We start from the raw sequence: 18,783 nt of genomic DNA, 5'->3' as shown, positions 1-18,783 counted from the left end.
GTTGGCAGCTTGACTAAGGCAGCTGGTTGGCAACTTGACTAACACTGCGTTGGCACAGTTGTAGCCGAGTTTCACAACCGGCCGAAAGAGAACAAAAAAAAAAATGCAAATTTGCTGCGCAGTCTTTAATTTAATTTTAATATCCTTTAATTCACTGTCAATTTATGGTAAATTTCTGAAATAGCCATCACAAGAACAAAAACGATAAAGAAAAGTCCGAAAATAACATGGATCCACTGTCGAGTTGTTGGTAACAGTTCACACGTTCATGTATTTCGATAAGCGTTTGATTTGAGTCTGTTTCTCGAGATAATTCCAATGTTTGTTGATCTATTATATATTGATGGGCTATTTCGGGAACATCCACCAGCTCCGTGTTCTGCGACGGGAGACAATGGACAGTAGCCGGGACGTTGGCGGTGGTGGGGGCGAGGCCGGGGGGTTGGGTGGGGAGCGGTGTTTATTAATTTATACGTACTTCTTGAATTCATCATAAATAGCCAGAACAAGGGCGCCGCCAGTGCCGCGAATAATATTGGAAAAGGCGCCCTTGAAAAAGGCAGCGGGTCCCTCCTGCTTGGCAATCACTAACCAGCAGTGGGCGGTATTTTTATAGACCATCTCCGATTTCTTGAGGCCCGACTGCATCATCATGCGACGACGGACCGTATCGAACGGATAGGATGCGATGCCAGCTATGGTGGTAACCACCTGGGCGATACCCCAGCTGACATAGAAGGGTGTATTCTTCGGATTTGGCAAATGATCGCGACACGTATCGTAGAAACCAAAGTATGCGGCACGATAGATAATAATGCCCTGTACGGACACAATAAAGCCGCGATACAGTCCAATCAGTCCATCCGATTTCACCACCTTTCGGAGGCAGTCGATCAATCCATTGAACTCGCGCTGACCTCCCTTGCCAACATCTGCGGCCAAACTGAAAGTGCGCAAAAAGTATGGCCACATATTAAAGATTAACAAAAATCTAGCAACACTGGCAACGCGTTATACATTTAAACGCGTCGGTCATACTTTTGGGTACAAAATAATTTGACCAAGTGGCAGCCTTGTCGCAGGTCGCAGTCTTTTGGTCTTTGATTTGGAATTCAGCTAAAACTTAAAAGACTTACCGAGTACGAGCAAAGTCCAGCGGATACACAAAGCACAAAGAAGTGGCGCCGGCAGCGCCACCAGAAGCCAAATTGCCCATGAAGTGGCGCCAAAATTGTTTCTTTTTATCGACGCCACCTAAAAATACCTGAATATCGAGGGAAGAGAAAAGCGCACAAAAATGCCAAAATCAGGGATTTTTTCAGTATTTGTTCAAGTTGTGCGCCACAACCGCACGCACGCACGCACGCACACACACACACACACACGCGCACGCGCACACTCACCGACTTGTACACATCCTTGAAGGCAAAATTAAGAGCCTGTGTTGGAAAATAACGTATCACATTGGCCAAATTGCCGCGCCATAACGATGCAAATCCCTGTTCGCGTGGTATGCGCACAAAACAATCCACAATACCCTTGTAGCGTTGATCCTGTGCTATCTGTTTGGATACCTCCTGCACCTGAAGGATCAGTTTGACGCGCTCGATGGGCGCCACCGCGGTCTTGGCAATGGCGGCCGATACGCCGCCCATCATGAAATCAATTAAGAAGGACTTGAGATCGCCCCCAGCTCTCATGCCGCCACCTTCATCGCCCATTCTGTCGACTTTGTTGTGACTTCTCTTACGAGTTTTCCTTCTCCTTGATTGCAAATATTTCGATGGGTTTGGTTTTCTGTTTGTTTTTCTTTTTATTTTATTCCTTACTTTTCCTTTTGGTTTCAACTTCGGCGCTTGTGCGTTGTGTGTTCCGTTTGATCTGCGCTAGCTCTACAGTTTCCAAAAGATATTCAAGTCCGACGAAAATAAAATGTTAAAATACATGAAGTTTTTGCCGAAAAATTTGGGTTTATATTAAAACCAGTTATGTGTAACATGGAACAATTTTGAATTGAACATAAACTATGACGTTCAATTGCGAAGACTACTTCGATTTTGATTTGGTTTTTCAATTTAGTTCTGGCTAAAAACATACCTGGCAAAATACGTCAGTTTTTCCAAAAAAAAAAATAAAGAAAAGTTAAATTGGGCGAATCACAACATTTGCATTTGTATAACAATATCCAAGTATTTTTCAATAGATTGAGGTGAGTTTATCAATCGGACGAATTTGAAGCGTTCGCTTTTCTTTTCTTCATTCACTTTCACTAAGGATTTTCACAGATTTTCGCAGACAACAAGAAAATTGCATGCACTCTTGCAGGCTCTCTCTCTCGCTTTCTTTTTCTTGCCACCAGTGACACGTTTAAGAACGCGGGTGGGAGAGAGAGAGAGGGAGAGAGAGAGAGCGAGAGAGAGAGAGAGAGAGAGAGCGAGCGCGAGTCAAACGAAAAGACAATTTGTCTACTATTTTTATCAATTTTTATATTTTTAACCAACCGCAGGTTGATTTCTTGTTGGTTTGTTGTTACAGCAGAGGCTAAAGAAATTGTTGTTCGCATATTTCCTTTGTATTGGGGCACTCCATTGATTTAATAACAACATGCTAGCGATTGGCAAAAGGAGCGTGATCCTGTTGTCGTTGTTCCATGGCGAAACAGAGCCCAACTAACAGCAGCCGCGCTCTGCCACAACAATCACCTGTCGAACTTAACAAGAATACTAGCTTATAAATAATATTAATGTCTAGAATGTTCGTCTGATTTTTGTTTTTGTCTCTCCTTCTGCTCTGTTTGGGTTGTGGTGTGTTGTTTGTGGGTTCAAGTTTGGTTGTTGCTGTCGCTCCGCTCCGCCCATATCCAGCTATACAGCTCCTTTTGCTTATCATCATCATCATCATCATCATCATCCTCTTCTTCCTGTTGTTGTTGTTTTCTGGCCGTCCTTGATGTTTTTGCTATTTATGCAAGTGCAATTAAATTATATTCCAGTTATTATATATAATATAATTTGATAATTATATCGGGGATTATTGCTGATGTTTCTCGCTGTTCTTTAAACATTTTTTTCTTTTGTGGTTTCCTTTTAGTTGTTGTTACAATTTATATAATATAATTAGCTGGTAGTGGTTTGTTGTTGTTGTATTTGTTGTTGTTGTTGTTTTGAATAATTTAATAATTTAATTTACAAGAACTTCTTGATTTCATCGTACAACACAAGCACGAAAGCACCGCCAGTGCCTCTGAGAATGTTGGAGAAGGCGCCCTTGAAGAAGGCACCGGTGCCTTCCTGCTTGGCAATGGTGGCCCAGCAGTGCAGTGTGTTCTTGTAGATGATCTCGGTGGACTTGCGGCCAGACTGCATCATCATGCGACGACGGACAGTATCGAATGGATAGGACACAATACCAGCAACAGTTGTAACAGCCTGAGCGATGGCCCAGCTAATGTAAATGGGTGTGTTCTTGGGATCGGGCAACATGCCGCGGGCGGTATCGTAGAAGCCAAAGTATGCAGCACGATAGATGATGATGCCCTGGACAGAGACGCCGAAGCCACGGTACAAGCCACCAAGACCATCACTCTTGAAGATCTTGGTCAAGCAGTTGCCCAGGCCGGTGAATTCACGAGCGCCACCCTTGCCAGTATCAGCAGCCAAGCTAAAAGTGAAACCCATTCAAATTAGACCCAATCGTTATTACTATTATTATTATGCCACTTACCGAGTACGAGCGAAATCCAATGGGTAGACAAAGCACAGAGAGGTTGCACCAGCGGCACCACCAGAGGCCAAGTTGCCCATGAAGTAACGCCAGAACTGGGTGTTCTTGTCAACACCACCCAAGAAGACCTACAATAGACAATGGGGGCAAAAGGCTGTTATAGCGAATCTGTTTGGAAATGTTAATGGTAATGGGGGTATGCTTACCTGCTTGTACTTGTCCTTGAAGGCAAAGTTCAGAGCCTGAGTTGGGAAATATCTAATAACGTTGGCCAAGTTACCGCGCCAGTATGAAGCAAAACCTTGTTCCTTTGGAATGCGGATAAAGCAATCAACCATACCCTTGTATTGCTGATCGGGGGAGATTTGTTTCGAGATGTGCTGAACCTGCAGCAGCAGTTTCACACGCTCGATGGGTGCGACGGCAGTCTTTGAGACAGCTGCGGAGATGCCACCGGCAGCGAAGTCCTTGGCGAAGCCAATAGCATCGAAATCCTTGCCCATTTTGCTATAAACACGCCAATTGCGTAAAATGATTACAAAAATTGTCTATTCCTCCTTCTCCTCCGCCTTTCTCGTTGTTCATCATCTCAATCAGTTGTCATTTGTGAGGTTAATGATTTGTGATATTTTGCATTCTTGATAATTACTTGCATTACGTATGAGCACATTTCACTTATCGACACAATTTTAATATTAACAACAAATTGATAGACACCAAAAACCAAATGAAAGTATTTATAACATGCATGAATGAAATTTAAAACGACAAACGGCAAGCGCCCAACTTAACGAGAGCAATCGATACCGCGCGACAAACCAATCGATTATCGATACCAGCCCGCAATCGTATCGAGTACTTTTGCGGCAGTTGGTTAATCGAAAGGCCAACCAAAGTTCGATGAGCTCTGCAAGTCGCGGCTGCTTTGCGCTGCGTTTTGTGCAGATGCAACACAAAAGAAATGCGTTTAAATGGGTTAAATGATTAAAGTAGTTCAACTAGATTAAACTAGCTAAGCATGCAAATGATGATGTTGGTTAATAAACAAATGATGTAAGATGTAAGATAAATCAAATAAGACCGGCAGCAAGCCGGCGGCATTATAAGGCAGAGTTTTGTTTAGACTATGGACAGTTGTTTTTTTTTTTTGCTGTCGTCTGCGAAATCAGCAATTAAAATTTCAAGCATTCATATGTATATATACGTGTGTGTGTGTGTTGTATGTTAATTTCAAGCATTGATATGTGTCTGTGTATGTGAATATGTGTGTGTGTGTGCGCGCTTGGCAACGTTCGTCGCCAGGCGGCTTTGCAATTGTTTCGTGTAGTTGTATTGGTGCGCTTATTGTTTTTATACGAGGCACATGAATGTGATGGTGTTAGTAAAAACAGCGCTGCCAGTTTGCGGGAATTTTTTTTTTTTTTTTGTATTTCTGCTTATGAATCAGTTTTGAAACGCCCAACTGCCACGTTTATGCATTTAGACACGGGCTGAGCTTTCTTTAAACCGGCAATAATGGATTAACGCTTTCTCTCAATTAAGAGCAAATTTGGCAATCAGAACATGTTCAGGTAGATGTGTGTGCAAACATTGCATAATTTAAACGCTTGTATAACATGGTGATAGATGGCGCTTTCAATTATTGAAATGCCAAGAGCACAGCTGCTTGCCAATTGGTGTAAAGGAGATGGCTAGCTACAGAAAAATGTATGGCCAATGTTCTCGGCAGCTGACATTGGCCAAAGTGTAGGCAAAAGAGGGAGAGAGAGAGAGAGCGTGAGAGCGCTTTCTTTTCGTGCTGTTGTCTTGTTAAATTTAGATTTCAAGTGTAGCAGAGCCAAATTGATTCATTGTTATTTGTTTTTGTTGTCTTAAATGTGGCACAAAATTAAATTAGCAGCCGCCGGCCGAGCCAGTCTAGGCCAAATTTTCATTGACGAAAACCGCATTTATGTAATCACTTTGGGCACACAACAAGAGCGGCGCTAGTCATTTAAGAGAGAGAGAGCGACAGAGCGAGAGCATGCAAGAGAATTTTATTGCATGGCGAGTTGTGGGTGTGCTGAGGGCAGACGCAAACAACTGTAAAAAGCGTTGGCCTGTTATCTAATCTCCAGAATACCGTTGATTGAAAGAGCTTTTGCAAAGAGCACGCGCGACTGTGATGTAACAGTTTCAACGGGCCGTAGAAAAAATAAAATGTAATAATTATCATCAGCAGTAAGGGACAATAAGAGCTAGACGAAGTTGCACGTGTAACGGCTTTCGTTATATGGCGTATTGTTTATCGCTTTGCACTTGCTTGTGAAATAAAAGAGGGCAGACGCCCTTTAATGTCGATTGCATAACTGCCTTTATCACCAGGCAAAAAAAAAAAATATTGAAAATTGTTTAACTACATAATTGATATTCAATTGTAAACACAAGACACGCTGATTTTGTTATTGCCCAATCGATTTTTAATCGGTTTATGCTTTTGCACATTTATGTAACGTTTTAAGAAAAAATTTCTTTTATTCCAAGCAACAAAAACGAAAATTAGAAAAAAAAAAAAAAAGAAGAAAAAAACTAAATAGAACACCAATGCTTGCTTTCAATTATTATTGCTGGTCTTCAGTTATTGTTATTGCATCAATTAATATTGATATGCACTATAGATGCAATTAATTTGTAATACGTACAATTTGTTTGTGTTTAAATATCACAGCACCGAAAAAAAAATGATTTATCCTTATTCCTTGCGAAATCAAAGGTCTGCACCGGACGGCAACTAAATTGCTTGTGAACGCTTCGGTACAGCAGAGGCGGCGAGCTAGCCTGTGCTGCGCTGCGTCGGTCAGCTGCCTCTGCCACTGTTGGCAGAGGCAGAGGCAGAGGCAGAGTCAAGTTCAGGTGCTCGCTCACGCGTCGCAGTCGCAGCGCAACAGTTGCACGAGAGTGAGAGAGAGAGAGAGCGTGAGCGTGAGGGTCGCATAACGGTAACAAAAGCGTTTAAGCCCAAACCATTAAGAGACAGTTGGCAACAAATGCTAGACAGCACAAACACGCACACTCACACGCACACAAAGCTTTAGCACGTGTGCGCAAAAGCAGCAAATGATCGAGAACGAGAGAGCAGATCAGCGCGCCTATCATCTCTTCTATATATACATATATGGTTTATCAATGTATATGTCTAGCAGTGACAGCAATGAATTCAATGCCAATCGCATTGCATAACACTGTTAATCAGTTCACAGGCAGCCGAGTTACGGGCCGGACACTGATAAGAAAAGGAAGTGAGAATAAAGAGGCATATGTATTTACATAGTAATTGTATTGGCCAAAAAAAAATATCGAGTTGAAAAATAAAGCGTATGTGATGGTTTTGTATTTTAAACAATTGTTTTTCATTTACCCCTTTCGAGGTTTGCAGCGCCTTCACGGCAAAACTGAATGCTTGCCAAAATTGTAAATTTGTACTCAGTTGGCAACTCGCCGACGTCAGCCAGCGTCTACAGCGTTGACGCCCGCGTTCACAGCGTAGCATGTGACTGACTAGTGGAAAATTTGACGCATGTGCTGCGCTCTCTTTGGCACTCTCGCGCTCTCGCTGTCTCATGTTCTCTTAAATACTACTACCAGCAAATGCGACGTCACAGGGCCATTTGCAGGCGGAAGGCAGCAAAATTGAAATGTGCGTACTGCGATTAGATAAACGCCGCCGCTACTAATACAACCTTTTTATGTAAGCAATTTTCAAGGTCTTTGAAATGCCGACAATTACATAAAAAAATGAACACTAGACGCTGTCTGCCGTGCGGCAAATGATGGCAACGCGCCAAAAATGCAGCGGAGTTAATGCAGGCCCCAAACTCAATTGGGGCAGCTATTTTAAGCAAATAAGTTCAAGTGCGCTGGCCCTGCCACACAATCAGATTAATCGGCTAAGTACGGCAGCATGTTAATGAGAGGGTTGCCAGACAGGCGTCACATAAACAATTATACGCCAACAATAGAAAATCAACCTATGCATGAAGTTTCCAGAACTTTAACTGCTGACGCATCGTCGAGGGCGTCGATTTATTCTATCGCTTGCCAATTCCAACAGTTGGCAACTGCAAGAATGCGAATTCGCCTTTTACGACAATGACTGTTTCACAGTACCAGATAGGACAGGACAGGACGTTTCAGCTATGTTATCGATGGTTGGCATCAGTTAGAAAACGGTAAATGCAAAATGGCGCCAAAAAGGCCACACAAAAGGGCAAAAATAAATACAAAAATCACATGCGGCATATTTACACGACGCGTTAGCTCTGCTGACGTCACAAAGAGCAGCAGTAGCAGCATCTGCTGTGCTCGCCGATTGCATCTGCCAAATCAACCGGTTCTGGTTTTTGAAAGCATTTTCAGCCAGGTGAAATGTAAACGTACATTTTTTGAGGGTTTGAACCCCGACACAATTAAAGCGGTCATTGGTCAATGGAAGAAATTTGCTCTTAGACTTTCAAGAAACAAGAGAAAATGCAAAAAAAAATATATACATATATATATATATATAATACACCAGCACACACACATGTATTTATTCGCTGCGATTCTTGCGCGTGTAATGGCGAAGCGTGCGAGCGAGAGAGCGACAAGCACATGGAATTCATACGAATGTACATGTATGTGTATGTATGCGTGTGCCGCTTTTCTAGCCGCAATTGTCACACTTTTAACAATGAAAAAGAGTGAAAATTCTGCACATATACATGTAAAAAAGTGGGTATATTCAATTAGATTCATTACAAAAGCAGCTGGCGCAAATTGTACACATGCAAGCGTCTGTGTGTGTGTGTGTGTGTGTGCGCGACAGCTTGCTTGTGTGGCACCGTTTTTTTCCTCTACTTGCCTTCAACTTTTTCTTGCGAAAATTTTTTTTAGGTTAGAACTCGTGAGCGTTCTTAGCACATTGCAGGTGTGTGTGGGTGGGTGCATTGGAAAAGAGGACACGGACACGGACGATTGTTTTACCTTGCGAATTATATTAGATGCTGCATCATTAGTCTTAAATTTTGCACAGCGCTGCGCTTTCGTCTGCGAATAATTTTGTGGTTATGTAAGCACAATTTATGCATCATTTTTGTTATTTTCATATGAAATTAATTATACATTTTCTAATGGCGCCGTGGCCCGTGGCCACAATATACAGTTAGATTCATACACAGGAATATTATACCAACACCGACACATAAAAAAAATAGGCACATTACATAACTAAAAACTAGTGCAAGGTGAACGTGAAGGAAAAAAAAAGTCAATGGCAAATTTATAATGGATGCACTGTTCGTTTTTCTTTTTAGTTGCAGTAGTTCGCAATAAAAAAAAGGGCTGTATAAAAGAAAAGCACAATACCTTCAGTTATTAAACTTCTTACAAAAGTCACAGAATAAAAACTTCTTTTGCAGAAATAGAATTTCCCACTTGGCGATGAAATAAGCCGCGTGCTCACTTAACGAACGCTATTCGTGAAGTGTTCGTAAAACGTGAGCAGTGTGCTAAACTATCGAGAGATCTTGACAGAAAATATATCGGTGTACCAAGACAGCTATCGATGGTTGTATGTGACCATTGCGATATGTTGATTACACTCTAATTGTATGACTTACATAAGGCTAATATGTTCAAAATAATGTATATTATTAAGATTTACATATTAATATGCATTATTATATTAAATTCAAATCATAAATATAGTTATTTAAGCAATCTGTTATATGGTTTTAAAATAAAAGTATCGGCATTGTTGAATGGTCACACTATCTTTTCTAGAGTCGAAAATCAACAAATATCGACATACCAAAAGTTTTTGACATTCAGTATATTTTGAGCACTTGTCAACACTAAATAGAAAAGTTGGGAAAACGTGCGAGTGCGTGACTATTCTACTACGCTGCCAGAAAAGAAAAATTAATATTTGTGCATTCAATTATAGAAAATGACTGGTCGTGAGGGCGGTAAAAAGAAGCCACTGAAGGCGCCCAAGAAGGAAGGCAAGGAGCTCGATGATGAGGATATGGCATTCAAGCAAAAGCAAAAGGACCAACAAAAGGCGCTCGAAGCAGCCAAACAGCAGGCTTCCAAAAAGGGACCCCTTGTGGGTGGCGGCATTAAGAAGTCGGGCAAAAAATGATCGCAACGCCTAAATAAACAATTATTATTTTGAAGACAAACATACACACTGACACAGACAGACACCCGAATACACTATGCAAATTGCATTTGCAAAAAAAAATCAGTTTTCGTCTATGTAAATTGACCAAAATTGAGCATTAAGCAGTTTACACAATTAATTTCTCGTTTTATACTTACGATTAAACACAAATAGCGGATTAAATATTGTAATAAAAACAACAAATGCCGCATTCATTCTATGCACAATGATCAGGGCCTGCGCTAGAGATGGCCGCGTGTCGCTTTCTCGGCCCGACACGAACACGAACCACATTTCGGCACAAAAATTCCGATTTGCTTGGTATCCCAAACTATTTTTGGCTTTTCAGTTCTATGACATCATAAAGATGTATTTGAAATTGAAATTAAGCTTATTACGCGCCAAACTCTAGGCTGAGGTGCTTTTACAAATCATTTGGTTTATTCCTTTTGGTCCGTCATTTGTTAGTACATTCCGTGTAGGCACTTGGAAAAACTCTTCTCTCCTGCTCTTAATCATACGGAAAGCTGGACTGTGTGCCCGGCAGCTGCACTGACTTGGAGGCCACTGTGCAGGCGGCCAAAATGTGCGCGGACAGCTTTTTTGCCGGATAACGCGCCAAGTTGTGTGCCAAGGCGCCAATGAAAGCATCCCCGGCGCCAGTTGTGTCTACCACCAGATCAGAGGGCACAATTGGTGCTGGCACCAGCTCGTATGCCATTGGATCGGCCTTTGAGGCGCAAACGGCGCCCAATTTGCCCAGCGTTATGATCACCGTGTTGGCGCCCAGCTCGATGAGGCATTTCAGTGCTGCATTCGCCTCACTGGAAAACGTTCAAGTTATATTATAAGAATTTATAGAGGATCTTTGGGCTAGCGAAGCTTAAATACCCTTGCAGAGATTTGGCTGATATACATACAAAAACTTAATCAAAACATGACAAACCCTCTGCAAGGGCATTCAACTGAGCTAAGGAATTTGTTACTTAATGCTCTTGATGCTCTTCACGCCGATGATGAGCGCCGCCTCCGTCTCGTTGACACAGAGAATGGTCGGCAGACGCAGCAGGTCCACCGGCAAGTGTGCCAAGGCTGGCGCCGCGTTTAAAATGGAGATGCCCCGGAACTCGCGCAAAGCGCACAGCGTTGCCTCAATGGGCGTCTCCAGCTGGCAGACGAGCACCTTGGCCTGTGCGAATAGTTGCGATGCGCTTGCCACATCGTTGGCGCTGAGCAAATTGTTGGCGCCCACCACAATGATGATGTTATTCTCGCCGCCGGCGGACACAGCTATTTGGGCAACGCCCGTTGTTTGGCCGGCAATCTGTTGCACATGCTCCACGTTGATGTGCTCGGCGCGCAGCTGGTTCATGTAGTTGGTGCCAAAGCTGTCCGCGCCCAGTTTGGCAATGAGCGCCGTTTTGGAGCCAAGTCGTGCGGCTGCCACACACTGATTGGCACCCTTGCCACCGAATCCGGTCTGGAATTTGTGGCCATGCAGCGTTTCGCCCGGCTTGGGCAGACGGGGTGCATAGCTGGGCGGGGGGTATAAAAGTAGCGGCTGCACTGACATTGAAATAGTTGCAACGTTCGTTCCACTTACCAGATGAAATCTATGATGGCCGAGCCAAAGACGAGCACGTCCAGCGGCTCGCTCATTTTGCAAGGGCGCAGAATTTCTAAGTGTGTGTGTTTGGGTTATGCAGTGCGCTTATCTCAAGTGCCGTGTGTGTTTGCCTTGGATGATAATTGGCAATAGTTGGTAGTGCAGCGCCGGCGGCTTATCAACGGCACTGCGCCGTCTTTGTTCTGCCCGGCAGAATCGGCGCGTTGGTCTATTGTGACGTCGCTGCGGTCGTTACTTCACAATAGTGTCGTGTACTATCGATAACTATAAGCAAACAAACAAGCCTATGAGAAATTATGCAGTTGATACGATGAGGGCAGACCAACGTCTAAATTATTGAGCAAGATCATCTCCTGTTAAGATGCACGAGTTTTTTTTTTTTTTTGATTACAGCAGAAAAACGTTTTCAACTTCCTAAAGTAGCGCACACTCGATAATTTAAGGTAACGATTATCGATATCTATCGTTTTTGAAAGGGTTACGAGTGCAATCTATAAAACTAACAAATATTAACGAAAATATATACATTATACTGCATTTACTTTCGCATATGCAACTTTACCAATACAGACCAATGTCAAATGTGCAACACAAGGGAGTCTGCTGACCACTTCTTTTTCAGATGCACGAGATTTTTGTTGATTAATATCACGCTTCAAATCTTCAAACGGTTGAAATCTGCTAAGGAATAACTTCATTTATGACCCTCTTTACGTAAAGAGGTTATTAAGTTTGCGGGCGAAGACAATTTAGATTTCCTTAGAGTTCGCGAAGGCACGTAAACAGAAAACGTCGAAGCCGCACCACACTGCTTTCTTGAAAAACTTGACACAAGCGCGCGATAAACTTTTTTGAGCTGAATTAATCGTGCATCCTATCGATATACCGAATGACTGCTCAAGCGATTAAGTTCATTATCGATAAGAAAACTAACGAAAATTTCAGCGTATGCCTTCAATGTTATTAAAGGAATGAAAAACCTTGGTTTTGCTTGTGATTTGAAGAGTTCTTCTTTAGTCGCCGCGAGCCGTTGGCAATATCGAAAATGTAGTCTATAAAATTCCTGACAAGGTTTCTTATTGAAATTTGATTGTGGCACTAAACTTAAAGTATCGTTTTTCAAAGTGCAAGAAAAGCAATATCGATAACTTAAACAGTTTTTGAAAAGTAGCGGTATCGATACAGTATTGTTTTAAGAAGTTATCGAAAAGTAACACAAGTGCCAGCCAACCGCTCTAAATATAAAAGGCTGATTTTGAAAACATACAATTAATTTGCAAACATGTCGCTACACAGATTTACAAATACTTTTAGACTGGCAACCAGAGTAGCTGGTAAGTGTGACCAGCTGAAATTTACTGATTAGGATAATTGTTGTGCTCTAATTGGATTTATTAAACCCGAGTCCAACCCGACCGGTACAAAGTCCGAATCTGAGTGTGTGGCATTCAACTGGCAGCAGTTGCAACAGCTTAATTAAACCTTGCACCATTTACCTTGGCAGTCATGCAGCCCCATCGCAACAAAACACACAGCAGCAGCGCTCAGGCCGCTAGCGATGTGGCCGCCAAGTTCAAAACTCTGGCCATCAGTTCGCCCAAGCCCTTCGTCTTCCATGTGGAGCTGAATCGACCCAAGCAGCTCAATGCGATCAACAGGGATATGTGGCTGTAAGTGTTAATATCATATATATATACAAATACATCACCATCAATTATTTTGGCTTGCTCCACAGCGAGATCAAAGACTGCTTCGAAACGCTGGCCATAAATCCGGATTGTCGCACCATTGTTCTGTCCGCGGCTGGCAAGCATTTCTGTGCCGGCATCGATTTGACATCTATGATGAACATGGGCCAGCAGCTGGCCGATTGCGAGGATGTGGCACGCAAGGGCGTTGTCCTGGAGCGCACCATTAAGCTCTATCAGGACTCGATTAGCGCTGTCGAGCGTTGTCCCAAGCCCGTCATCATGGCCGTGCATCAGGCGTGCATTGGTGCCGGCGTCGATCTAATTACCGCCGCGGACATACGCTACAGTACACAGGATGCCTTCTTCCAGGTCAAGGAGGTCGACATTGGCATGGCCGCCGATGTTGGCTCGCTGCAGCGTCTGCCCAAGGCAATTGGCAGCCAGTCGCTGGCTCGCGAACTATGCTACACGGGTCGTCGCTTTGAGGCCGCCGAGGCCGAGCGCAGCGGTCTGGTCAGTCGCGTATTTCCCGACAAGGACTCTTTGGTGGTCGGCGCCCTCGCCCTGGCCGAGGATATTGCCAGCAAAAGTCCCATCGCCGTCCAGACGACCAAGGAGAGCATGGTCTATTCACTGGAGCATACCAATCAGGAGGGACTCGATCACATTGTGAGTGCCTGGCTGTGCTATCTCTTCCTATGCAATATGCTTGTCCTGTACGGGCTTTATATTAATCTTTGCCCTTTTGCCCATTGCAGCGTATTATCAACAAGCTGTATCTGCAATCCGAGGACTTTGCCCAGGCGGTAGGCGCCCAGCTCACCAAAGACGAGAAGCCCGTGTTTGCCAAGCTTTAAGAGATTCTTATTTATGAACTTGAACAATTAAATGTATTTTGTTCTTTACGTTTTTTTTCTCGTATACTTAGCGTGTATGTACATGGGCCCTGGGCGATCGGAGGAGTCATGCGCGTGATCTGATCACAATTGGTTATAAAAGTTGGAAGTAAATTATGACTAGGAATTTTGGGGGCAGCCGTGTAGGCAACTACTTGAAAAGATCTTCCAGTGCGCGCCGCTCCTTGACACAGCCGGCGGTTAGCACCTCGATCTGACCCTGCTCATTGATCAGTATGTCATCCTCGATGCGTATGCCAATGCCGCGAAATTCATCGGGCACATCTGTGCGCTTCTCATCGATATAGATGCCCGGCTCCACGGTGAATACCATGCCCGGCTGGAGGCGTGTATTGCGCGGCACATGCGGCGTATCGTGAACATCCATGCCCAGATAATGGGATACATGATGCGGACAGAACTTGTAGCCCTGCGTGGCTAGCTCCTTGTGATCGGTCAGATCCTTGCCGACCAGTCCAATTTCTTGCAGATATTTGCCTAGCCTGTAGCAGGTCGTCTCAAACATTTGATCCAGCGTCTCGCCGCCCGGTTGCATGATCAGCTCTGAAAACACAAAAATCAAGGCTTAAACAGGGATCGGCGCTTACGTCAGCTGCCTCACCAATTGTCTCCTTTTGCAGCTGCTCCATCATGTCGTAGAGAGTTCGCTGCGGATCCGTGAATTGGCCGCTCACGGGCCAGGTGCGTGTTATGTCGCTGGTATAACCGCCGTATTCGCAGCCGGCATCCATCAGCAACAGCTCCTGCGGCTGCAGCAGCTGTGTGTTGTTCACATAGTGTATAACGGTGGCATTTTTGCCGGCGGCCACCACAGGCGGATATGCCAAATAGCTGGCGCTGCGCATGCGGCATTTAAAGTCAATCGAGGCGTATAGCTGATGCTCCGACTGGCCTGGGCGTGTCTCGGCCATGACCTCGTTGAATGCATGCGAGGCTATCGAGCAGGTGCGACGCATTAGCTGCATCTCGGCGGGCGATTTGATCAGACGCATATTCTCCACGAACGTGTAGACGGGCAGCAGCTGGGTGCGTTCGTTGTTGCACACCTGCAGCATCGCATCCGTCACAGTGGGCAGCTCCGATTGCTTCAGATCGAACCACAAATGTGGCTTTAGCTGGGCGATACGTGCCGCCAGAGTCTGTTGGAAATTGTCGATGGGATGTGCTTCGTGGACGCCAAAGAGCTGCACAGCATAATCGGGCCCAGTGCGTGGACCATCCCAGAGCTCGGCATGTGGATCCTTGGGGCGCATAAAAAGCGTTGACTGTACCGTGCCCACATCATCAATGGTCAGCAGTAGCACCGAGTCCGGCTCCAGACAACCGGTTAGATAATAAAAGTCAGAGCTCTGACGGAACACATACGGTATCTTGCCACTCATATACTTTTTGGACGCCGCCCCAATGACCAGCTAAGGAATTATACATGGCATCAGCAACAAGAACAACAACACTGTCAACAGCTTATCTAGGCCATACCATGTGAGACTTGGAGGTGCGTCCATTGAACTCATCACCAAAGCTGCCCGCATAGGCCTGCAGGCCTTGCATAAGCTGAGAGCGACGTGTCTGAAATTCGGCCTGGCCCACGCCGGGCACCAGCTCGTTTGGCCTGATCAGATGCGGATGCGTTGCGCTTGTCGGCTGGCCGAGGGCGCGCAGTCCGTTCTTTAGAGCATCGGCGACGCCGCGCACCTCCTCGGCAGTTATTTGCGATTTGCACATTCTGGGCGCCGTATATGTGGAGAATTTCGGCTTGGTGCCAAGGGCGCGCAGCAGGCAGAAACGTGGCAGGCGTTTGAGTGCAATCATAATAACGATATTCGGCAGTGGCAGCAATTTTAATTAGTTGTTTTAGATGTGCGTTCGCTTCGCTTTGTTAGTATATGGCACGAAATTTGTAAATCTATAGCAAACATAAGCAAATGGAATAACTGACAAAAACAAAACATTTGCCGCTACGCTTTAGTGATGTCAACAAACAATTTATCGATATATCGACGTATCGATGTATCGCTGCAATGCGATACTTTTGCAATAAATCAACATTTATTCTTAATTAAATCGATGGCGACTGCTTCTTTTTTTTTGTGATGACTTAATATAAAAATGTAGAATTGGAACTTGAGCATTGCCAATCGTGTTCACTTTGAAATTTAGCATAATATCAAAAATATATCGATGACAAGATTCGCAAGGGATTTCAAAAAATCGATACAGATTTACACAACACACTGCCGCATTATTCGCGTTTTATATATGAGCATTATTTTAGTGATACAATTCTCAGCAATACCACCGCAATAGCAATGGCAAATGAAGTAAGAAACGCGTGACAGACAGACAGACAGAAACACCGATATATATAATACATATATATTTCTATTCTTATCAACTGCAGTGCGGAGTGCTCCGTTTGCCGGTGGACTACGAGTCCATACGCTTCAATGACTGGTCCATCAGCTACGAGAAGTCGCACATACTGAAGAGCATGTGCCATTTGGGCAGCGACAAGTGCTGCGACAAGGACGACGCCAATCGCTGTGATCTCTGCAACTATCAACATTCACTGGAGCTGCCACATCTGCCGGACATGGTGTTCCACAAAAACAAACTGGTGCTCCAGCACAAAGATGGCGCCATTATGGAATTTAAGCCCATGGATGCGCTGGCTCTGGTTGCCAATGGCAAACAGGCCGCCTTGGAGGTGGCCTGCGCTCAGGAGTGGCGCGAGACGCGGTAAACCCGAATATAATCGTAATTACACTAGCCAAGCTTGTGATTTATAAGAATATTAATATGATTGCAGCGCCGAGCAGAATATGGAGCAGAAATACAAGCCATTTGACTGGACATTTACGACAACATATCAGGGCACATTAAATGATAAGTTTCGCTCCGAATTGACGGACCAGACGCTCAACAAAATGAAGCTAATGCAGCGCGAAAATATTCTATTCTATCATGATCTCACACTCTATGAGGATGAGCTGCATGATCATGGCATTTCCGTGATGAGCGTTCGCATTGTGAGTAGCCCCAGACCCCAGACCCCGGCCCCAAACCCGGCCAGATACATTTGCATAATCGATATAACGAGTTCCATCTGTCTGCCTGCCTGCCTGCTTGCTCGTCTGTTCATTTCCATGCAATTCACGTTCTCTGTATTCATTGAAGATTCTTTGATCAAGCTCTTTTTTGTTGCAGGCAGCACCTAAGCCGAAGTCTACTGCTTCAGATCAATCTATTATCTAGCTGCATTCGAAGCGATCGGTTAATGATTAAGTTCTTGTATAAACAACTTTTTATACCCTTGTGTAATGCATAGAAGGAGACATCTCCGACCCAACAAAGTATTGATATTCTTGATCAGTATCAACAGCCGAGTCGATAAAGCCATGTCCGTCTGTCTGTTTCTATGCAAACTAGTCTCTCACTATATCATATAGTTGCCATAGGAACGATCGGTCGAAAAGTAGATTCTTATATGAACAACTTTTTTGTTTGTTCTTGACCAAACTCTGCATTTATGCTTTAAACATCGGACTACTATATCATATAGTCGCCATAGGAACGATCGGTCGATAATCAAGTTGTTGTATGGACAACTTTTTTGTTTTTCAAGATATCTTAAGCTTACTCGGCATTAACTAGTTTCCCTTGCTTACCATCCGAGCGGCCTTAAACTAACATATTTGTCATAGATCCGTCTTTAAAAATCATTCGAGACGTGTTTCCCACGTATATACATACATAAACATACACATATATATACATACCTACAATATATGTACAGCTCACCTAAATTCTTGAGAATCGAGTAGGAGAGCACTTGATAGAAGTGTAGTTAGAAGTATATGTATATATGTACATATTTTGTATATATGCACATGTCTCGGTCGAATCTCATCAGATTTTCACAAGATTTGGCTCTTTGTGCATGGTTTGGCCTTTAGATCGATTTGGCATGAGATATACCCTCTAGCCTAGCATAGCATATAGCTGCTATAGGAACAATCGTTCCAGTTCTTTGGAAAATAGTTTTGTTTCTTGGGATATATTGGGCCCTTTTTATAACGTAAGAGTTGCTCAAACTCTTGTGAAGATCAGATAGGTATATTGTTTAGAAGTTAGAGGAAAACTCAATCTAAGATCTGATACTCTGTTAGTTTTTGAAGGAAGGCTTATGCTAGATTAGTTATCTTAATGAGAATAGTTTGTTGCTAACTGTCTTACTTACGATACATTTGATATATTTTGTTGTTTTTATTTGTAGCGCGTTATGCCCTCCGGTTTCTTTGTGCTGCTGCGTCACTTTTTGCGCATCGACGATGTGCTCATCCGGATGCACGACACGCGCTTCCATTGGGAGATCGAGAATGATTACATACTCAGGGAGTACATACATCGCGAGGCGCCCTGCTCGGAGCTACAGGTACAGCTACACACACACACAAACACACAGCTACACACACACAGTTTTCTAATGCTCTTGCTTGCAGACTTCGACTAGCTTTTGGACGAATCCCGATGAAATGCAAAATTTTCTACCCGTAAAGACCAAGGAGCTGCACAAGTTGTACTTTAAATAGTTGCGAGTTTTTAGGGCTTCCATTTAGCTTCTTTCATTTCACTGCGTCGTCT

The 18,783-nt window shown here is 43.8% G+C and overlaps 7 protein-coding genes and 1 long non-coding RNA gene across 9 annotated transcripts; 4 read left to right on the top strand and 4 right to left on the bottom strand.

Annotated features, from left to right (window-relative positions):
- Window positions 1-126: 126 nt before the first annotated feature.
- LOC115768238 (ADP,ATP carrier protein) lies at window positions 127-9,185 on the bottom strand. The gene is made up of 5 exons (XM_030712764.1): window positions 9,106-9,185; window positions 1,830-1,892; window positions 1,404-1,764; window positions 1,137-1,264; window positions 127-943 (listed from the first exon to the last, which is right to left on the bottom strand). Exons 3-5 carry the CDS (start codon window positions 1,719-1,721, stop codon window positions 469-471), a joined length of 921 nt encoding a protein of 306 aa, XP_030568624.1. The 5' UTR covers window positions 1,722-1,764; window positions 1,830-1,892; window positions 9,106-9,185; the 3' UTR covers window positions 127-468.
- Window positions 1,887-2,703, top strand: LOC115768240. The gene is made up of 2 exons (XR_004018495.1): window positions 1,887-2,209; window positions 2,286-2,703. It is a non-coding gene; the product is annotated as an uncharacterized LOC115768240 (long non-coding RNA).
- On the bottom strand, window positions 3,159-9,186 carry LOC115768239 (ADP,ATP carrier protein). 2 transcript variants are annotated; one of them, XM_030712765.1, is made up of 4 exons: window positions 9,106-9,186; window positions 3,930-4,230; window positions 3,724-3,851; window positions 3,159-3,660 (listed from the first exon to the last, which is right to left on the bottom strand). In XM_030712765.1, exons 2-4 carry the CDS (start codon window positions 4,224-4,226, stop codon window positions 3,186-3,188), a joined length of 900 nt encoding a protein of 299 aa, XP_030568625.1. In that variant the 5' UTR covers window positions 4,227-4,230; window positions 9,106-9,186; the 3' UTR covers window positions 3,159-3,185. The 2 variants fall into 2 exon arrangements, with proteins under 2 accessions (XP_030568625.1, XP_030568626.1); XM_030712766.1 differs by lacking the exon at window positions 9,106-9,186 and adding an exon at window positions 6,405-6,490.
- A 350-nt stretch (window positions 9,187-9,536) lies between these two features.
- LOC115768232 (translation machinery-associated protein 7 homolog) lies at window positions 9,537-9,913 on the top strand. The gene is made up of 2 exons (XM_030712758.1): window positions 9,537-9,616; window positions 9,686-9,913. The coding sequence occupies exon 2, from the start codon at window positions 9,689-9,691 to the stop codon at window positions 9,881-9,883; it is 195 nt and encodes a 64-aa protein (XP_030568618.1). The 5' UTR covers window positions 9,537-9,616; window positions 9,686-9,688; the 3' UTR covers window positions 9,884-9,913.
- A 276-nt stretch (window positions 9,914-10,189) lies between these two features.
- LOC115768231 (ribokinase) lies at window positions 10,190-11,591 on the bottom strand. Its single transcript, XM_030712757.1, has 3 exons — window positions 11,508-11,591; window positions 10,891-11,439; window positions 10,190-10,728 (listed from the first exon to the last, which is right to left on the bottom strand). Exons 1-3 carry the CDS (start codon window positions 11,561-11,563, stop codon window positions 10,416-10,418), a joined length of 918 nt encoding a protein of 305 aa, XP_030568617.1. The 5' UTR covers window positions 11,564-11,591; the 3' UTR covers window positions 10,190-10,415.
- Window positions 11,592-12,742: 1,151 nt separating this feature from the next.
- On the top strand, window positions 12,743-14,127 carry LOC115768222 (delta(3,5)-Delta(2,4)-dienoyl-CoA isomerase, peroxisomal). The gene is made up of 4 exons (XM_030712748.1): window positions 12,743-12,865; window positions 13,036-13,201; window positions 13,267-13,891; window positions 13,981-14,127. The coding sequence occupies exons 1-4, from the start codon at window positions 12,814-12,816 to the stop codon at window positions 14,077-14,079; spliced, it is 942 nt and encodes a 313-aa protein (XP_030568608.1). The 5' UTR covers window positions 12,743-12,813; the 3' UTR covers window positions 14,080-14,127.
- LOC115768220 (xaa-Pro aminopeptidase 3) lies at window positions 14,128-16,210 on the bottom strand. Its single transcript, XM_030712745.1, has 3 exons — window positions 15,619-16,210; window positions 14,741-15,551; window positions 14,128-14,682 (listed from the first exon to the last, which is right to left on the bottom strand). Exons 1-3 carry the CDS (start codon window positions 15,949-15,951, stop codon window positions 14,270-14,272), a joined length of 1,557 nt encoding a protein of 518 aa, XP_030568605.1. The 5' UTR covers window positions 15,952-16,210; the 3' UTR covers window positions 14,128-14,269.
- Window positions 16,211-16,291: 81 nt separating this feature from the next.
- On the top strand, window positions 16,292-18,745 carry LOC115768223 (TIP41-like protein). Its single transcript, XM_030712749.1, has 5 exons — window positions 16,292-16,460; window positions 16,541-16,878; window positions 16,949-17,168; window positions 18,416-18,574; window positions 18,642-18,745. Exons 1-5 carry the CDS (start codon window positions 16,449-16,451, stop codon window positions 18,729-18,731), a joined length of 819 nt encoding a protein of 272 aa, XP_030568609.1. The 5' UTR covers window positions 16,292-16,448; the 3' UTR covers window positions 18,732-18,745.
- Window positions 18,746-18,783: the final 38 nt, after the last annotated feature.

The sequence above is a fragment of the Drosophila novamexicana genome, unplaced genomic scaffold (genome assembly GCF_003285875.2).
Source record: "Drosophila novamexicana strain 15010-1031.04,08,12 unplaced genomic scaffold, DnovRS2.1 tig00001711-arrow-arrow-pilon, whole genome shotgun sequence".
Lineage (NCBI taxonomy): Eukaryota > Metazoa > Arthropoda > Insecta > Diptera > Drosophilidae > Drosophila > Drosophila novamexicana.
The sequence above is the reverse complement of the archived record's forward strand: the minus strand, read 5'-3'. Positions and strand labels throughout refer to the sequence as shown.